Genomic DNA, 21,144 nt, shown 5'->3' on the forward strand with positions numbered 1-21,144 from the left:
AAGATTTCAAAAGGGCTCGTTCCGGCGTAATCCGCCGCTGTGGACCCCTCAGATTTGGGGCTGATGGACAGACTGTGCATGTGGGGGAGGGGGACTATGGAGCTGTTTTTTAACCCTAAAACTTTCCCGTGTCTGGAAGGTTCTTAGCTCATAGTCATATACATTTACTTATTTTAGTCATTCAGGCATACATAGTCATACAAAGACACAACACACACACACACACACACACACACACACACACACTCTATCTCTGTCTCTGTCTCTCTCTCACCCACAAGTGGGCTTCTCTGTGTCACTTGTTCTTCCTCACTCTCTCACTCATCGGTGGTGAGGTCATGGGTTGACTGTAAGAGCTCTTGGGAAACAGAGATCTGCTCTACTTCTCATTGAACTGCTCCACCAAAGCCCAGACACACACACACACACACACACACACACACACACAGACATACAGACATACACACACACACACACACACACACACAGACTGACAAACACACGTATACACACACACACACACACGTGCTCTCACATAAACACGCTTTTCTAAACACACATCCATCCTCAGACGCTCCTGCCCCGTCTCCCTCCTTCCCAGCAGTCTGGCCGCTGTCGAGGGCCTTTGATTGAGATGGTAGCTTGCGCCTCGCAGACTGAAACTAGACCTACTGCATAGTCCTCCTCACACAAGGAGGGGACTAAAACTGTTGTGGTCCGTCTGGATCCTTTAGCCAGAGTGCTTCTATTGTGACAGAGCACGAGGGGCTCATAAGTGTCTCTTCATTCTGCTAAGATGGCCACATGTATTTATTTAGTCGTAGGAATCGGCTGAGTTTATATGTTCTTCACAAGTGCGTTGCGTGGAAGATGAAGACAATGCTGCGTCTCAAGCCACTTCCTCACATTCTCCCCAGTGCCAGGCACAGAGAGAGGGACCCAGAGCTTCCTGACAGCACAGTTTACTCTGGCACAGACCACGTCCTCCGCTAGTGTCTGTGTGTGTGTGTATGTGCGAGTCAGAGTGATATTCCCAAGGTCTATGCCACAACAGGACTCAAGATGGTTACTCAGATCAGGAAACTGATTATGTTGACCTTCGGCCTATGGTCAACTGTGGGGGTGTGAGAGGCTGAAGTAAACTTCAGTAGTTCATATCATTGCAGAAATCCAGGTGTGCATAACGGTAGTTTTTGGCAATTGGTTGAGTGGTTCAGCGGACTGGAGTCTGCACAGGAGGCTTATCAAGTTGCAGCGGGTATGCTAAATTATCCACTAAAAATTGGCCATGTCACTACTGTAGAAACTGACTTGACCAATGTGTCACTATAGAGAAGCATTTTGCACCACATCTTGAAAAACAGTACACATTGAACCTTGTTTTGAGAGTCACTTTCCTTTCTGTCTAAAATGTTGGTGCAGAAGCTGTAATATACTCCTCTCAATAATTTACTTATTCAACCACAAAAAAGTCAGTTGCAAATTCAAATTCAAACTTGAAGGAATCATATTTCCTGTTCTCACCCTGTCAGGAAACCACTTGTCAGTGAATGTGGGTGTGGACACGTGAGCATGCTCACTAATCAACTGATAGATTTCAAATTCCAAGCCATCTCATCCCGTTTACAGCGTAGCTAATCATTCCAGGTCTGGTTGCTATCTAATCCAAAGGATTAAAACAAACATATCAGAGAAAAAAAACCTTCCTGGTATGCCCTCCTCCTCCTGAGAAGTGTCTGAGAAGATGTCATGTGACACTCTTCTGAGAAGATGTCATGTGACATGTGATGTCCCTGTGTTTAGAATCTTTTTTGTGTTGTTTAGTTTGTGGTTAGTGTCAGATTATAGTAGTAGTTTTCTAAAATGTGGACTTCTGTGTACTACTCAGTGTAGTCCCAAGAGGAGTGAAAATGTTGCCAAAGTGTGGGGTATATCATTACATCCATTCTTCAACTCCATACCATCTCTTTCCCTTTCATCACTCTGTTCTATATCTTCACTGATCAACAAGATCAGTCACCAGATAAAAAAGCAATACTAAAAAGTAAAGTATATAACATAATAATAATTATAATTAAATAAAAGAATGTGTGTGTGTCTGTGTGTGTTGGTATGTGTGTCTATGAGTGTGAGTGTGTGCGTCTGTATGAGATTGTGTGTGCACGTGTATGTATGTGTGTGTGTGTGTGTGTGTGTGTGTGTGTGTGTGTGTGTGTGTGTGTGTGTGTGAGTGTATGTGTGTGTATGTCTGTTCCCCCTGTGCTGTGCTGCGCTGTGAGAGATGTCTGGGGCAGGTTCCCAAGCCTGATCTCCTGTCTGGTTGCCTGCTCCTCTCATCGCGCCCCTCTCCCCCTCCCGCCTCCGGCCGGCCCCTGGATTGATCAAACCGCTCCGCAGCCGGCAGCACATCACACACCGGTCTGCAGGGGTGACGACAGCAGGGAAAGGGATGCTAGCTTATGGAAACACACAAGGACACTGGCACAGAAAAGTACACTCTCTCTTTCTCTCTCTCTCTCTGTCGGTCTGTCTCACACACATACACAAACACTTGCATGCACACAGACACATGCACACACACACATCAAGACATGCATTCGAACACATGGACGGACACACACAATAAATACAGACTAAAGTGTAGGCTACACTTTATGTATGTGTACACAATTCACATGTAAACTTACACAAACACAGACATAAGTATAAGTAAGTATATTTGATCCTGTGAGGGAAATTTGGTCTCTGCATTTATCCCAATCTGTGAATTAGTGAAATGCACACAGTGAACACACAGTGAGGTGAAGCACACACTAATCCCGGCGCAGTGAGCTGCCTGCATCAACAGCGGCGCTCGGGGAGCAGTGAGGGTAGGTGCCTTGCTCAAGGGCACTTCAGCCGTGCCTACTGGTCGGGGTTCGAACTGGCAACCCTCCGGTTACAGGTCCGAAGTGCTAAACAGTAGGCCACGGCTTCCCCCAAACATACTCACCCCCAACATACTCACAGATGAAGACACACACACACACAGTCACATTGTTTACCAGACTTAAATTTTACACACACATAAGAAAACAACATGGCATCTGTCCCCCAGATGCCCTATAAGTTCTTTCCACCTCTCCCATTCTATTCTTTGAGTGAATATAACTTCCCTACAGTAGGCTTTTATGACTATTTCCGCCCTGCCCCAACCGTTTTACACATTTTTGACAATGTTTTTACAGTAGGCTATGAGAAAGCATGTCAGCAAGATGGACGACGACCCCTGATGAAGCTGAACCATGGGGATGACACGTTTAGTTCTTTTCTGTAAAGTTATGAGAGTCTTCAGAATTAACTAACTAGTAAAAATTAATTTAACAAATCGAACGATTAAAAAGACTTTTAGGAGCGTAGTGGGACAACCGTTGGTGGAGATTAGTGAAGTGACACACCTGTCTGGCGGCCGGCTCGACGCGTGTGTGAACTGGGATTGTGCTACCCTGAGGTGCAGCCGGTTTCAATGCGCAGGCGCGTTCTGCGAGTGCGCTCTTGAAGTTTCAGACAAATTGGGGATTTCTCCCGGTCAGTATGGGACGGAAAGTCAACGCGGACTTCACTCAAGCTATTTACTGAGAGAACAAAGTAGAGCTCTCCAGCTGATGGACTTACATTGAAGTTAAAAAATATGGAATAATTTCAGGACGCTTTCAACTGAAGGAAAACGTATTTGGAAACGTCTTTATCCCACCTGAAAGATATCAAACGGTATGGCTTCTTATAACTTTTTAGAGACTTTATAAGTACGAAAATAAAGATGACCTAAGTCACTTTTTGTGCATAGCCTAGGCTACATGACCTTGGAACAACATCACGTTTTAGGTTAAATTGGTTTCGATTTATGGATAAGAAAGCTTATTTGATCTTCCCTTGCATTGGCCCAATGGGAAGCCTCCGTTTGTTTGTAGGCAATAGATCTAGCCGACAATAAATGTAAAAAAGATTTTAATTTAGACTACTTGATCTCAGTAAAGTTAAACTGTAACTTCAAAGTAACAAGATCTCTAACGTTATGGATGGATAGCCTGATCTCTGTGTTGTTTGCTTTCCGATGAAATAATGTTTGAAATCCAAATATATTGTGGAATCCTAGCCTACGTTTTGCTGTTAGGCTGCACGCTAAAATCAGGGGCACAGCCGAAAACTTTTTTGTCAAAGATCTCCTTTCTTGGTCTTAGATTGAAAGATTAATCAACACGACTTCAGCTGTTTGATCTGTTTGTTTACATTAACAATTAGCCTGGTTCTTTAACTATATCAGCCACTCTGCAAAGTCTGACATATTCGGGAAAAAACACTGTATTTACAACAGTTGTATTTGCTTCTTGGGAATGTCACAGAACTTAAAACTTTTAAAAACTTTCATGTGCAAGTCATGCCTTATCCTCGAAATGTAGGCTATCAACAGTTCTCGTGGGGAAGCGCCCTCCCGCGGTAGTTTATGGAACATTTTGGCACGAGTTGTATGGCCTCTTTTACAATTCGCTGGCATTGTTTCAAGCTATCAATTCATCCAGAAAATTAAACAAGAATTTAAATGAGGAAATGTTTGCAGAGTATATTAAACCGGAATGCCACACGTCAGTAAGTTGGCCTCAGCAACTCACCTATCCTCACGAAACATCAATTTTTTTCAGGTCAGCCAAAACTCCAAACTCTAAAGACTCTACAATTGACGTTGTTAACATCAGAGGAAGAGAAAACGCTTGGCATACTTACACTGCTTTAAGTCTAGAGAATTAAATTTGTACAGTCATTGATACATACCCTAAATCGAATAGGACTGGAAGGTTCAAAGAACAGGCTACTGAGAGAATGTCAGAGGAATTATTTAGAAAGGAGAGGCAATATTTACCATGTTACAGTGTAAGATATTTCAATAAGGCCTTAAGCAGAGGTCAGTGTCCGCTGAACAAGCTGTCTAGATTGTGGTGTATGTGGTTTACTCATGAAGTAGCAGGGTGAGTAATGGCAGACACTCATCTTGTTCTGTCCTGGACTCTCGCAAAGCCCCCATGTTGTAAATCTCTGCTACCTTGAACTTGTGACAGTTTCACTTTAGGTGGAGAGCAATGACTGGCTTCAGCCCAAACTAGCAGTGGCACGAGTGGAGGGAAAGGCAAACAAATCACAGACTAGGCTGCACACATCACACATCACACACACACACACACACACACACACACACACACACACACACAGCTCTCTCATTAGCTTGATTAGAGGACAGAGGCTGCCAGGTGTAGGATCTTCACTGCTTTTTAAAAACACATCTGAGGACAGGTGCATTTGCATAGGAAGACACACACACACACACACACACACACACACACACACACACATATACATACACAAAACACACACACACATACACAAAACACATACACAAAACACACACATACTCAAAGACACTTAGTAGCATGCTGGTATGACCATTGCAGCAAGTTGGCTTCTTTTGTGAAAAATGTGTATGCAACTGTTGTTGTGTGTGTATGTGTGTGTGTGTGTGTGTGTGTGTAACACAGTGGTTCTCAAAGTGTGGGGTCGGCCCCACTAGTAGGGAATGGAGACATGGTGGGCAGTGAACAGGAGGAACTCTTGTGTTTTCTGTGTGTTATCTTTAATAATGCCTTTCTGTTCTCACAAGGAAGATCATAGATTAAAAAAAAACAATAGCCACACACAAACATAGGAGTCATAAACAGACAGACATATGAATTAAAATAACATCTGATCCAGTGGACAAGAAATGTAACATGAAACCAAAAGGCTAAAAAATATTTAGCGTTACCATTTTGCCTGGTTGATTGAGTCAGGTGGGGCTTGGAAATTCCAAAGTGCCGAATGACAGAAAATGTTTAAGAACCACTGATGTACACTGATGTGTGATTTAAAGTCACTCTTTCTTTTCTTTCAGAAAACCTTGGAAGTAGACATTGTGTGGGCAGAAGTGGAACCATACCAGTTGGCTCTGACACCTGTGTTTGTGTTGGTGTTTTTACTGACCCCCTGCCTAACTCCTCTCATCTTTTGTTACCCCCTTCATCACCTCCATCACTTGGTCTGTTTTAGTGGGCTCCCAGCAGAACCCTCATCCCTCTCTCCCCTTCCAGGCCGTGTGACTCCCCCCCTCTATGCACATCAGTCTGTGCGTGGCCCCCAAAGAGTCTCGGCCCTTTCATGGAACTCCGGCCCTTGGGGCCCCCGTGACCCCCACCACCACCACCACCACCACTACTACTGCTGCTGCTGCTGCTGCCCCCCCTCTGTCAGCACTGACGGCCATGTCCGCCATTTCAGTGCCCTCTGGTCCTCCATCGGCTCTGGGGCCTCCCCCTCCCCCGCCGCCACCTCCTCCTCCTCCTCCACCCCCACCTCCTCCACCTCTGTCGTCTTCCCCGTCCCTGCTCTCCTTGTCCTCGCCGATGTCGGCGCTCTCCAGCCTGGAGTGCAAGCGTCGGCAGCGGATGCGGAAGCTGAACTGGGAGCGGATCCCACGGGAGCGCGTGGAGGGCCGCCAGAGCGTGTGGAGCGGGCCGGCCGCCGTGCGCGACGAGGAGGACTTCGCACTGGACCTGCGCTCGCTGGACGAGCTGTTCGGCCAGAAGGAGGCGCGTGCTACTGAGCGTTCCGGAAGCTTCCGTCGGAGCCTGCTGCGCTGCCGATCGCCACAGGACACCAGCCTCGACAAGGTGAGGGACAGCAATAGTGTCCTGGGCTCTACCCGCACCAGCAATACATTAGTATGAGGTCAGATACCTGGACAACTTTCAGGGAGGTTTAGAGGTACATTTGAACTCATGTAAACCCTTAACTATGTGATTCTAAATAAATCCATCCTAAACAACTTCTCATACGGAAATAGCATATTTCTACACATTAGTGGGCATAATATCTCTCATGGTCTTCTTTGGGTGAAAACTGACTTGTGATGTGGTTCTATTGTAGTTTGTGTGGTTAGACAGTTTTTGTACTTGCTTTTCTCAAAATAGCGAACTAAGAGGAAAAAGTAGCTTGGAAATCATTAATCAAGTTCAGTATTTGTTAAGTCATTGAAATCCCATTTTCTGACATGCCCTAAATAAGACTCTGCCTTAGGAGACCCTCTTTTCACCTCAGTAGGGAGGCTCCTGTTTGCTGGACAAAATTTGTGTTTATATGGCATGTGAGTGTGAGGGAGGTGTGTGATGGCTGTGATTGTCCTCGGAATGAGCTTATTAGTCTGGAGCTGAGAGCTTTCACATGAACCCTCATAACAGTCACACACACACACACACACACACACACACACACACACAGAGAGAAGAGAGAGGGGAAGAGGAAGCTCCTGCTGTGTCATCTGTGGCCCATTAGTCTGAAAACCCATCGACTATGAGTGACCCGTGTTAAACAGATGGGCACAGACTGATCAACACAGATCAACATTACTTATTTTGATTTATCACAGTGAAATGGCCACAGGTCATCAACTCGTACTCATCCGGATCGCTGTGTGTTTGTCTAATTCGCAGGTGACAATCCTGGACTCTAAACGGAGCATGAACGTGGGGATTTTCCTGCGGCAGTTTAAAACGTGAGTTGATTTTGCTTTCTGCTCATTGTTTACATTTTGCCCCCCACCCTTACATTTCCTCTGGTTTCCTAAATAAACGGCGCACTTAATGACGGACAGCTAATGACCGGGCCTCTTTGCTGTAGAAGCCATGGCAGTAGCCATTACGGCCATAAACTCAGACAGTTGTGTTGTCTCTGCGCTCCAAGAGGAAGCACAAGTGGCTAGTACCTAAGTACCCAGAGGGAAGTACTTAGCACCTCTGATGGAGGCAATAGTGGGCTTGGCTGAGTGGGCTTGAGTGGATGAGTGGGCTTGGCTGGCCATTCCCCCCCGTGTGTGTGTGTGTGTGTAAGTGTGAAGTAGTGGTTTAGGAGGGTCTGACAGGTGCCAAGGAGGTGGCAGCTGGGAGAGGTGGGGGTCGACTAGGGAGTGGGAATGGTCAGCCTCAAGGTCAAAGGTCAGACCTACTTTGAAGCCATAAGCGAGCAGGATGTCCATTTAGTAGAACGAGGAGGGCAAGCACACCCTCCTGATCTTCCTCCTGGAGGACGACTGGGCAGGATGCATCACATCTCTCCTGGCTGCTGACTCCACCACACCTGTCTGAGTCATTAGTCCTTTTGATTTGCCAAAAACGATTTGTTGGGTGTGGAATAAGACGGTACATGCTGTTTTGTTTTATGCTTTTCCAAAATTGAGGTGTCCTTTGTAAAAAAAGGTCACCTTTTATGAGAAATTCATGGATTACGACACCACTTTGGGTGGACTCCAAGTGGAGTGAATGCTACTGTTAGCGTCCTTATGCAGTACCAAGTCAAAGCTTTTAATGGGTTAACATATTTACGCGCTGAAACGCAGGGAAAACACACAGGTCGCCATCCTTTGCCAGCTTTGCTTAATTCCCTTGTCCAAAACTTGGGGCAGCTGTGGCCTACTGGTTAGCACTTCGGACCTGTAACCGTAGAGTTGCCGGTTCGAACCCTGACCAGTAGGCATGGCTGAAGTGCCCTTGAGAAAGGCACCTAACCCCTCACTGCTCCTCGAGCGCCGCTGTTGATGCAGGCAGCTCACTGCGCCGGGATTAGTGTGTGCTTCACCTCACTGTGTGCTGTGTGTGTTTCACGGATTGGGATAAATGCAGAGACCACATTTCCCTCACAGGATCAAAAGAGTACTTATACTTATACTTATACTTATACTTATACTTATACTTAAAACTGTCAGCCAGAGAAACATTTAAAATAATGGTTTATTGCTACTAATTAAAACATATAGTTAGGCATACACCATTTCATAAAATCTCTTAGATTGTTTTTCGGAGCATAATGAAGCATACTGCCAAAACGGTTTCAAATGATTTATACTGTTATTTGTATTGCTATCTGGCACAGCAGTTCTTGCATAGCAGTGTGTGGTTGTAGGGGTTACAGCAAACTCACGAGTCTGTATCTGTCTGTAACAGAAGTGTGTGTGTGTGTGTGTGTGTGTGTGTGCGCACATAGACCTACATTACTTACTCACACACTGAGATGAAATGACTGATTCCCAGGCTGCCTCTGTTTTTGCGAAGCCGGTATGCTTTCATGCCTACACATGCACTGCGGCGCTCCATGCAGGCTCAATTGTGCACAGCTTAATTGAAGAGCAGTTTCCTTAGAACCCAGCCCTGCCACGACACGCACAGAGACACAGAGCCATCAACCGGTTAGGGCTTTTGTGATCGAAAATCCCCTTTTAACATTAGACTTACTCAGAAGCTATTTGTCTGCACTTGGTGCATTGTTGACTGACGAGTCACGTTTTAAGTGTCTGGGGGGCTTTTTTCTTTTGAATGTCCTAGGACATGACTGTCGGCACTCTTGGACCTGTTCATTATTTTATACTATCAGCTGTTAGGGAATCTAATATGTATTATGGTGGTGGAGTCTGTAATGTTCTTAAATAAACAGTCACAAACTATGACCAACAAAGGAATTGGCTGTTTAACAAGACCAGTGTGTCCTTTGTACGTCCTTTTGTAGAGACATCTGGGTGTTTGTCTCGTCATGTGGAACGTTGCATTTATTGCGTGTGAGTGTGTGTGTGTGTGTGTGTGTGTGTGTGTGTGTGTGTGTGGGGGGGGGGGGGGCCTTGGGGGTATATGTGTGCAGGATTGGACTGTTGGATAAGGTTAGCTAGACAGGCACAAGGAAGGGAAGTCTCCTTGCTTGCTTTTGGCTTGCCTCATTCGTGACTATCTAAATTTGTTCTTTTCCTAAGCGGCTGTGTCGCTTACATAAGAGGCGGTCACCTTCAAGAAGAAATCACTGATGACGGCACCGTGCCTGTTTTGACTCTGGGTTTGGGTCCCCCAGCCCAGGGGGACAGAATGGGGGGACAACCCTCATCCCCTGTGGCTCCTCCACCCAGCCGGAGTGCTGTTGTGAGTGACCCCTGTGTGGGGTATGGAGATTGGCGTGTTTGCTTAGCCATGACGTCTCAGTCAACGTCGCCAGTGTGGCGTCAAAACCTGTGTGTGTGTGTGTTGTTTTTTCTTCTGCATCTCAGATGAGATAAGACTCAGTGTGTGTGTGTGTGAGCGCTCACAGGGCGCCATGATCAAAAGAGCAGAAAGTGATATGGGAAATGTCACCTCCTTGTGTCACTGGTGCCCTTCGTGCTTCACAGGTTTCCAGGACTCCTTAGGGATTGTGTGTGTGTGTGTGTGTGTGTGTGTGTGTGTGTGTGTGTGTTGGATGTGTGGTTTTTTAGACTCATCTGTGATGTTTACTCTCACTTTCTATTCTCAAGACTGTAGCCTAACGACCCCAACCATCGCTTGTAATGAATTTTTGTTGATTAAGGAAGTGACATCACTCTTTTGTTTCCATAGCGCTGCCACAGAGATTGTGGATGACATCAGACAAGGGGCCGGTGGTCGCTATGGCGCTGAGAAACTGTCCGAACTCCTCAAGCTGTTGCCTGACAGTGACGAGGTGAGTACAACCCCCCCCCCCCCACCCACACACACACACACACACACACACACACACATCCCCTCCTACTCCACCCCTAGCTCAGTTTGTCAGTGGAGACACTGTAGTCCTCTACCAGACCAAATCTGGTTTCTATTAGCACTCCGGACTCTGATGACCACAGACTTGCCATGCCGTTACCCTGCTGGAATCTCTGCACAAATCCCACATCATCATTATAGAGGAATTTTCCAAGAATATCGACACTAGCTCTTCAAAAAAGGAGAAACACTATCTGTCTTGGTGAAAGGGAGACTTACAGCAGAGCTAAAGAGGCTTAGGGCAAAGATTTGGTGATTTGGACACATTTTTGACTGGAATCCTCACTTTGTCACTTCTTCTCTATTCTATACTTTCATTTGTGATAGAAAATGTTCATTGAAATGGCGTAAACTAACTATGAGAGACATCAGATCTCAGTCATTGAATCTCAGTGTATGTTAAGATGAAATCTGCATCAAGACCTGTGTATTCAAGTTGTTTCTTTACTGTGTGTGTGTGTGTGTGTGTGTGTGTAGGAGAGCCGTCTGAAGAAGTTCAGTGGGGAGCACAGTTCTCTGGGGGAGCCGGACCTCTTCATGCTGCTGCTGGTGGAGGTGCCCAGGTGAGCTCCATGACCCTCCTCTCCTCAGTCTCTACTCTATCCTGCCATCTCAATCATAGTTTTAGACTTATGGCACTTTTGCAAACCCTTTTGTCCAAAACGGGACTGACAAAAATATGTAAACACAAATCATTTAACTCTTTCTCACCTCTGTAGCTCATTTCCTCAACTCCTTTGAAATGTGTATAGACATAGGGTTATTAGCAGTACAGCACATCAAAGCCACAGGAGCAGCTCATTGTCAGCGTAACCTTAGTGCTCTTAAGGCCACTGCACATGGATTATGATTCCGTTCTATTGTGTCGGCACCGCTCAATAACGTCCGTTGTTTAATCCAGTGTTTGTCAGTTAAACATTCGGGTGCTGGTGTGCTTGGGCAGGTGACAGGTAGTGTCGGTGCGCTCAGGTCTGTGCCTTTGTGCAGAGGACTTTAGAGTTTCTCACGTGCCCGCAGCTTTAGTTTCTGGGAGTGTGCAGATCCTTCATTTTCCAGAGGAAGGGAAACCTGCCGTTTATTTATGGACTCTGTTAGTCCGTTTGTTGGGGGTCCGTTTGTTGGGGGAAGTTGGATTATCACAGTGTAAAGGTGAAGGCGGCAGCCAGAGGCTCCAATGTAAACAGCTCTTGTCTGAGTGTGGCGCTATCGGTCCGCTTGGCTCCTGCAGCTCACCATGAAGTAGCCATTAGTCAACCCATCTTAAGTCTGAGTTTAGATTCTCTCCTAGTCTGTGTTCCATTAAAGCCCAGTGCTCTGGTCCTGGCTGTCTGTGTCTGCAGACTGTAGTCTCTCTCCCAAACCCATCACCACCTGCGCACACCCCAGGTCACAATTCAAAACAAACTCCCCCACCAGGCACTCTAAGACTGACACTGTCGACTGTCGACTGGTCAATGGCTCTTCTTCTTTCTCCTCCCTCCTTCCCCTCTTTCCTCTTCTCTTGTCTTCTCTCTTCCCTCCCACCTCTCTCTTTTGTCTTTATGTCTCTTTCTTTTCTTCCTTTCCACACTCTCTCTCTCTCTCTCTCTCTCTCTCTCTCTCTCTCTCTCTCTCTCTCTCTCTCTCTCTCTCTCTCTCTCTCTCTCTCTCTCTCTCTCTCTCTCTCTCTGATGACTCTCTTTCCCCCACTTTCTCTTTCACTCTGCCTCCATGTTTTTTTTTCTCTTTCTGTCTCACACTCTTTATCCATCTCTCCCTCCCTTTCTATCTTTCCCCCCCTTTCTCTCTCTATCTAGTTTTCGTCTGCGTCTCGACGCTATGATTCTGCAGCAGGAGTTTGACCCTGCCGTGACCTCTCTCTGTGTGGCGGCCAGATGTCTGGAGGAGGCGGCCAGAGGTAACTTTCCTGCAGGGGGCCTGTGTGTGTGTGTGTGTGTGTGTGTGTGTGTGTGTGTGTGGGGTGTCTCTTCATCCTCTTTTAAGTGCCTCAATCTGATATTCGTTCCTCCTCTTCTTCTGTCTCTGGTGGAAAATGGACTTACTGCATCACATATGATTGGTAGAATTCTTTTTTTCAACATGAACGGTTATGATATGATATATAGAGGAGGTTGGTCCAAGATGATTGACTGGCAGCTTAACTCATTCTCTGACAAGGTTTTCAAAGCTCTGAGATTGTCTGTCTGTTTGTTTGTTTGATTGATCATTTATTTGTTGGTTATGAGTCAGCCTATGGAGGAGGCGGGTCTGAGGTGGTTGACTGACCGCTTAACCTCGTTCCCTGATTGTTTTTTCAGAGCTGCTGAGCTGCCCTGAGTTGCACTCGATCCTGAGGCTGGTGCTGAAGGCGGGGAACTACATGAATGCTGTGAGTCACCATGCGACCTCATACCCTACTGTATTTTTCCGCCAGCTCACACCAGCTCACACCAGCTCACACCAGCACCACAGTCAGGACTGCTGACACCCCTGAGCCATCTGCTTGTGTCATTAGGCAAATGAGCCATGAAACACTCACATTGAAAGCCGTGGATAAGATCACCCATCCTGGCATTATCCTTTGACTAAATGCGAGGCTTGGGGCATATGCCAAAACAAGTAGCCTGCTTTGTGATTGGCCTGTTGAGTTTTTCTGCACCAATAAGACTGTTTGTTTTTCTGCAAGCTAAGCTGTGTTAGGCTGCAAGCAAAATACATGCTTGGGCATAGAAAGTGTGCAACATCTTCTTTTGTTTTTTCTTTTCACTTTTTTTTTTTTTGCACAAAGAATCATAACAAGCACACAAATGTAGGCCTTTGGAAAAAGAGAGCTTACTGAGAAAACATCAACAATACCTAAAGAAAAACATTAACAGTCAAACAATCAGAAAACACCCAGAGATTAGAGCTGTGTAGACGTCGCACTAAGTCCCTCTCAGGTGTGTCTGCGTGGGTTCTGACTTTTCACTCCCTCCTCCCTCCCCCCCTCCTCCCTCCTCCTCCCTCCCTTCTTCTTCCTCTGTGGCCTTTTAGGGTGGCTATGCCGGTAATGCTGCGGGATTCCGCATCGCTTCGCTGCTGAAGCTGGCCGACACCAAAGCCAACAAGCCAGGCATGAACCTGCTCCACTTCGTCGCCATGGTGAGACTTACTGGCACCCGCACACCCGTCTGTGATTGCATAACTTTTTTTTTTTTTCCCTCAAGGATCTCTTTGAGAATTAAGAAATGTGTCCAAAATGAGTCACATTTCATTCAGCTTGGATTGTCAAATGTTCAGTGACCTGTTATGTCATATTCGTGTAAGTCATAATCTGTTCTGCATATCTGCATATCATCTGTTCTGCACTGATTATTGCCTTGTTTTATTTTTGCCTTTTTTACCGAGATTTACTGTACACATTGGCTAATACAAACTCAAGAGCCAGATAAGAGCTTGTTCCTTTCTTCCCACAGGAAGCTGTGAAGAAAGATGAGTGCTTGTTGTCCTTCCCCGACCGTCTCTCCCACTTGGCCTCTGCCTCAAGGTATACACACACACACACACACACACACACACACACACACACACACACACACACACCACCACCAATGCAGCCACATCTTATTTCATTTACCTCCAGTATGTCAGTATGTTTACTCAAAGGAAGTCTGCCTGCGATAGCAATCTCTTTCAAAGAGGGCCAGAGCTAGTTTATAAAGCACAAAAGAACTAGATTAACAAGAACCACATGAAAGAGACCGCTAGACTGTTCAATGCTTGACAGGAACTTTCCTTGGAATCGATAAGGTAGTTGATGGCAAATGTATAGACATATTGTCTTACCTTGCGATTCACTTATCATTAGAGTGGGAAACGGAGAGGCATATTTAGAGATTAAGGGTGACTGGAGAGGGGTGACTGCTGCGGTCAAGACAAGTTGAAAGTCATCTAAAGAGCAGCATTGTGCTTTCTAATATAGGTGTCAAAATAACAGAGTTTATGAGTCATGTGTTTGATTGTTGCTTTTGTTGGCTTTTGTGTGAAACTAATGTCTGTATGTATGCATATGTGGGAGTGTGTGTATGACTAATGTGTGTGTGTGTCTGTGTGTGTAATGTATGCACATACGTAGGTGTGTAATGATTAATGTGTTGATGTGTGTATTCCTGCAGGCTGTCGGAGGAGTCAGTGCTGGACGACCTCTCTCGACTCCAAAGCAGGGTGGCGTCGCTGTCACTCAGTGCCCAGAGCCAGCCTGAAATCCAGCAACACATGCAGCAATTCCTCGAGGTGTGTGTGTGTGTGTGTGTGTGTGTACGCATCTCTGTGTGTCTGTACGCATCTCTGTGTGTATGCGTTCCTGTTTGCCTGCCTGATTTCATGTGCATGCATGAACCATCCATGCACCCATTCCCATGGCAAGCATCACATACCATTCATACTGCCCATAAAAAAGACCCCGTGCAGTTAAGTAATGGTAAAGGGCTGAGAGGCCATAACAGAGTGAGTGCTCCCTCTTCAACCCAAGGCTTTTCCTCAGGCTTTACAACCTGACCCCCTGCTTGTAAAGATATTAAGTGGTCATTTGAACTGGCTTTCCATTAGCGGAAGGCACTGACACTATCTTCCCATCACCTATCGGGCTGTTGTTGTGTCTCGGTGAAATATGAAGGGGAGTAGCCCAAGGTCACAAGCAGTATAAATCCTGTGGGGGTTTTCATGGCTGTAGAGTTAGATTTGGAGTGTGAGAGGTCTCTAGGTCTCGTGTGTGTGTGTGTGTGTGTGTGTGTGTGTGTGTGTGTGTGTATACCTTACCAGCCAGCTGTTTAAATACAGTTTTTATGTATTCAATCACCTACACAAAAGATGCAATTCAGATAACTGAAACACAAGGGTGAAGTTACTGAATCAGTGTACTGATTCTTTGTGTGTGTGTGTGTGTAGGTGGCGGAGGTGCGTCTGCAGGAGGCTGAGGGGGAGGTGCAGGCCTTGCGCCAGAGCAGCCAGGCCCTGGTGGAGTTCCTCTGTGAGGACGAGACCTCCTTCAAGCTGGAGGAGGCCTGCCGCATCTTCCACTGTTTCTGCCACCGCTTCCAAAGAGCTGTGCGGGTAAGTGTGTGTCAGTGTGTCTCTCCGTGTGTGTGTGTGTGTGTGTGTGTGTGTGTGTGTGCTCTGTCGGGGAAGAGATGTAGTGACCCATCACTTGCATGCCCAACCTGTTTTCAGTTTAGTATATCTGTTTGTCCTGCGCATGTGACTGTGTATGTGTAGAGTCATAAGTTCTTTCTTAATTTCTTTCTTTCTTTCTTTTCTTTCTTTGTGTTTCTATCTTCATGTCTTTCTTTTGTTCCTTCTCAGGAGAATGCCGAGCGTGAGCAGGCGGAGCAGAGGCGCGTGGAACGCGAGCGCGAGTGCTCGGAACGCCGGCGCTCCCTGGCGCTGTGCTCCTCTCCCAGCTTCTCCGGAGACTCGGGCCTGGCCGAGAGCTCGACGGACGATCTGGAGCGCACGCTGGAGCGCAGCCTGAGCCGCAGCGGCAGCACCCGGAGCCGACGCAGCCTGCGCAACTCCACAGACGGGCGCCGCCACTCGCAGTTCACCTTCCCGGGGGACTCGCTCGAACGAGAAGCGCAGGACACCACGCGCTCCGCCCCACACACACCCTCGCCCACGTTTGAGAGCAGCATGAGCCCCACGATGAGCAGGCGAACAGGAAACGTATATAACACTGTTATGCAATACATGCTGTCCTCATCTCATTCAGTGACTCCACCCTCCACACTGCAGGCAGATGGCATGGCAAATGGACCTACGTTAACACACAGTCGTGAAGCAACAGACCTTGAACACACATTAAACACACGTGCCAGAGTAAATCAACACACACTGAACGCTGATGCACAGAGGACGCTACGTACAGATAATGCACAGATACAGCAGGTGCAGGCTGCTGTTGGCCAGAGTCCTGTTAGTAATATGACCACTACATGCATGACGATCGCTAACAGTCCCAGTCGGCTTAGAGGACCTGTGAACTCTCCAGAAAACACCTCAGTGAACCTATCCCACAATCCTCTGGGACGGTCTGTGGATCCCTCAGAAGTTATTGGACCTACTCTCAATAACAGCCCCTCCCATCTCAGTGCCTTACCCTGTCCCCCAGTGACCAGGCCAGTTCAGGAAGCATCTAGAAGCCTGTCGCCACATGCCATGGAAGTCCCAGGTGGTGTTGCAAATAAGTCTGGTAAGGTGACCGCATCAAGACCCAACAGCATCCGAGTGGCCGTTGGCGTGCCTGAGCGTGAACCCCGTACACCGGTGCCCTCCGAAACTGCAGCTGTCGCCCCGTCCTCTCCCGACAGGCCTCGGCCCGTCACCTCGCCCTCCAGGGAGTCCCGCGTGCCTTCCACTCCCTCCCGCCCTCGTCCAGCGTTGGCGGACGAGGCTGACCGCATGTACCCGCGCGTGGGCGAAACCCTGGAGTGCCACCTGCTGGTGCGCGGGCTCCGCTCGTACGACACCCTGGGCAACCCGGCGCCCATGCCCTCCCCCTCGCCCTCGCCGACCTCTCCCCTGCCCCGGCCGACCCCCGGCCACTGCTCCAAGTGGAAGAAGGAGAGGGAGGCCGAGGAGCGGGACGGCGCGCTCTCTCCGTCCTCTTCGTCCGCCTCCTCCGTCGCCCACGCAAAAGACGACCCGCAGGGCAGCAAGACGGCAGCCGCAGCCCGCGGGCCCAAGAGGGGGTCGTCGGCACTACGCTCGGCGCCTCCTAGCAGTTCAGCCAGCCCGAGAGTTCGCTCCAAACCCGGGCCGGCTCCTTCGGACTCCCCAGCAACCTCCCGCGCATCCCGCATCACCCCGCCTCGCTCCTCTTCCCTGCGCTCCTCCCCCATCACGCGGCTGACGGCTGCCCCCGCCCAGATTCGTCGGAGCGGCAGCGCCAAGGAAACCGCCGGCCCCACCACGGGTCAGCCCGTCCGCCGCGCGCCTGACAGGGCCCCGGAGAGAGATCATCCTCTGGCAGGCGAGAGGGAGAAACCCACGGCCGCCGCCGGTCGCGAGACGTTCGTCCGCGGCTCCCCGCTGCGGGTGTCCAAGCGCGTGGCGCCTCACGGCGAGGCCACGACGGCGACACAGACGCGTGGTGGAGCCCACAGTCCCTCGTCCTCCTCCAGCACGCCCAAGAACATCCGCACCACCGTCATCTCCGCTGCTCGCGCCAAGACCACCAAAACAGAGACATCCGTGCCCAAGGCCACCGCCGCTGCCGGCACACGCATCCCTGGATCCAAGATGCCGCGTGCCGCACCCACGTGGAAGTGAACATGCAACAAGATATGAAAGACATTTACACATTCAGATGCACCTGCACATTCAGCCGTATTATGTGCCTGTGCAGGTGAATTAGGGATTGTCAACAGGACATTGTGCATGTTTTTGTATGACAGTTGGAGCACATTCAGACTCCATTGCCTCTTGCCTCCTCAATTGCCTCTCTTCTCTTTGTCTGACATTTCTCTCCTGGACCGTCAATGTTTCAGGAGTAAGTCCGAGTTAGATAGCCTAGCTTTTGATCTTTATCTGCATAGTCTGTTGAAACTGAAGAGAACTGGCATCATAAGTTCTACCTCCACAACGCTGAGGTCTTTTTGGAGAGATTTCAGTAGGGCTTCCCCTATAAGGGGGATGCTACTCTACCATACCAGTTTACTCCAGAGGAATCAACTGCCATATTTAATTGTTTTCCAAACATGTCTCTGGTAATCAGATATACAGGTTCATCATGAAAGACATGAGCTCAAATGCGTCTGCGTATGTTTTTTTATATCCGTGGCTGAATTTCATTAGGCTAGCTGTCACTGCCATGTTTATACTGTATGTCCATTCTGACCTTGTGTCTTTTGCATGTATTTGACCTTGTGTGTGTATGTGTGTGTGTGTATATTTGTGAACTTGATCAAAGTGAGCCATTGCACATCAGCAGCTAGGTACAAAAAAAGACAACATTTATTATTGAGAAGAGAGAAACATGGAGGAGTTTCTCTCAATGTGATTCTTAGCGTGTGCCTTTTTTCTTTCCAAAGCAGCTTAATCTATGGGAGACTTTTTCCTGTGGCCTGGTACAGCTCGATGCCACTGGCCAGCTGGTACTCTGATGGTCACTGTGGGTTGGTCAACTGGCCTTCCTTTGTTGCACTTTACAAACTAAAGACAGATGGGTGTTGGGGACGAATGGACGACTTCTTTAAGATGATCTGCTGTATGGTTGTAGTGTTTTTGTCAAAGAACAAAAACTGAGTGTCATACTTTGTAATCTTAAGAATATGGACTCCTATTGTAATATTTGTATTCCTTTGTAAATAAGAGAAAATAAAATAAAGATGGCTGTTGACAGTTTGTCCGATGATTGCATTGATACGTTCTTGTTGATCAGAACACAATCCTAAAAGGTGGCATTTATTGTGGCATTTATGGTGTCATGCATTGACTCCATTTTAAAATATTATTTGTGTTGCATCCTTGTGCCTCAGTGTACATCGTTATAATTATATCCATACCACAACATGTCATCAAAACTGAATACTGTTTCTATGCAGGCTGCAATAAGGCAACTCTTTAATGTAAACTTTCTTACGCTTTCTTTCTTGCTTTCTTTTATTCCACAAGCACACAAACCTGTATAACAGCCTGAAGTGTTAATTCATCTTGCAGAGGGGCAAATGAAGCGGGTTGGGCCTGGTTTGCCCTCTTTAAACGCTGGCCTATCCACTGGCCTTCTGTCCTCTGCCCTTCAACTCCAGTCACTCTCTTTCACTCCTCCCCTTTTCTCTCTCGTCCCCTCTTCTCTCTGCACCCCCACCCAGAGTCACCCGCGGCTTGTAAACGTTGCTATGGAGATGCTCTAGGAAACCCATAGAATCTCCCCCTCCACCCCTGGCACAATGAAGAAGTGTGTGTGTGTGTGTCATTGTGTGTATAGGGTCTCAGTGGGAAAAGTGCCTTTATGGGACAGAGTGACGCCAGCGCTCTTGGGAAAGGCAATAAACTAGTGGCCTTTTTTGTTACTGAGTGCGTCTGTCACTGCATATGTATGTGTGTATGCCTTTGCGACATCACGCTTTTTCGGGACACCAATAGGGATCAGTGAAGATGCCTCTCTTGATTGCACACCAGTCAATAGCTCTAGACCTCACAGACCCGGTTACCTTGCATATTGTCAGGACAGCAGGACACTATTCATAGGTGCCACCTACGTCACTATCAAATAGAACGCCGCCATGAGACACAAACAAATAGATTACACATAGCCTACAATCTTATTCCTTAATGAGAATCTAAGCAGTGTGTCTGTGAGAGAAATTATATGTTATATAAATTATATGATACATGTGACTTTATATGCCTAGAATATAATGTATTTGTTGTAAAGTTACAATGGGCTATGTGACCTATTTGCCCAACACATTGCTCACTCTGACAGGAAGTTTGATTGACACCGTGTCCTATATACAGTGTTGTTAACACAACCACATTTCCATGCAGATGAATCAAGATCTATGTAAATAAATGATGTCACACAGGAAGCAATAGAAGCTTCTGAGTAGCAGTCTTATCGGAATGCTCTGCTTACTACATACTGAACAGAGCACTGTTTCTTTCTGCAATATTGTAAATGGGTATGTTGACTGGCAAAACATGTCCTGGATATTTTAATTCCACGTTCTGCAGCGTCTCAATTACAGTAATTTCCTGTGTTTTAGCCGCATTGTGTATAAACCGCAGGACAGTGTTTTATGCAAGTTAAAAAAACAAAACCGTATTAATACCAAATTAACCACCCCTGTGTATTAACCTCATAGCTGAAGAAATTTTGCAAAATCATTTGGCTAATAGTTGAAAAATGATGGTAGCCGATGGTAGCTGTTGAAGTAAGGTGAGATGATGAGGGAACTTTCCCCTAGAGTAAAACATAGCATAGGTGAGAGGCCAGGGTGTTGCCCTAACTTCACAGCTATCCTGGGTAATCAGTGCTGCATGGCACAGGCCTGTCATTTTGCCTTCAGGTCATAGGGTCATGCGCATGATTGCAGCATTATTACAAACTGTCTATATAGTGTTTATTGTAAACATGGCACTGAAGTTAGGCAACTTTTTAAAAAATGCAAATAAACAGGTTATGCAACATCTGCAGTTCATTATATTCTTCACAGGCAGTCGGAAAACTGTGTTGAAAACGTTTAAGCAACACCTCTGTGCCTAACCGAAACAGACTATGCCCATCTGGACTTGCACAGTGTTGTTTTACTCCTAATGGCTTTACTGCCATCTAGTGGACGCACAGAACTCTTACACAAATGTATTTAACGAATCTCACTGTGTGAACAGTTTATGAACAGAGACTTATGAATCATACGGAATCATAATCATATGAATCTACGGTAACTTTAACGTCAACTACACACATTGTTTAGCTTCAGGCCAGGCAGTTAAACATTTTTAGAAAAGAAAATAAATGTTGAGGAAAAGACCA

At 47.1% G+C, this 21,144-nt stretch overlaps 1 protein-coding gene across 1 annotated transcript; it reads left to right on the top strand.

The window, feature by feature from the left end:
* Positions 1 to 3,542: 3,542 nt before the first annotated feature.
* fhdc2 (FH2 domain containing 2) lies at positions 3,543 to 19,010 on the top strand. The gene is made up of 12 exons (XM_042075167.1): positions 3,543 to 3,750; positions 5,960 to 6,734; positions 7,554 to 7,615; positions 10,470 to 10,572; positions 11,130 to 11,215; positions 12,449 to 12,549; positions 12,950 to 13,020; positions 13,665 to 13,772; positions 14,087 to 14,157; positions 14,786 to 14,903; positions 15,558 to 15,722; positions 15,972 to 19,010. The coding sequence occupies exons 2-12, from the start codon at positions 6,177 to 6,179 to the stop codon at positions 17,934 to 17,936; spliced, it is 3,408 nt and encodes a 1,135-aa protein (XP_041931101.1). The 5' UTR covers positions 3,543 to 3,750; positions 5,960 to 6,176; the 3' UTR covers positions 17,937 to 19,010.
* The last annotated feature ends 2,134 nt before the right edge of the window (positions 19,011 to 21,144 follow it).

This window comes from Alosa sapidissima, chromosome 20 (genome assembly GCF_018492685.1).
Source record: "Alosa sapidissima isolate fAloSap1 chromosome 20, fAloSap1.pri, whole genome shotgun sequence".
NCBI lineage: Eukaryota > Metazoa > Chordata > Actinopteri > Clupeiformes > Clupeidae > Alosa > Alosa sapidissima.

Bases quoted from the DNA above. Each gene is read 5' to 3' on its own strand.
- fhdc2 (XM_042075167.1), top strand. From the start codon at position 6,177: ATGCACATCAGTCTGTGCGTGGCCCCCAAAGAGTCTCGGCCCTTTCAT. The intron at 7,616-10,469 runs GTGAGTTGATTT...TTGTTTCCATAG, and splicing joins TTCCTGCGGCAGTTTAAAAC to CGCTGCCACAGAGATTGTGG. The intron at 14,158-14,785 runs GTATACACACAC...GTATTCCTGCAG, and splicing joins CACTTGGCCTCTGCCTCAAG to GCTGTCGGAGGAGTCAGTGC.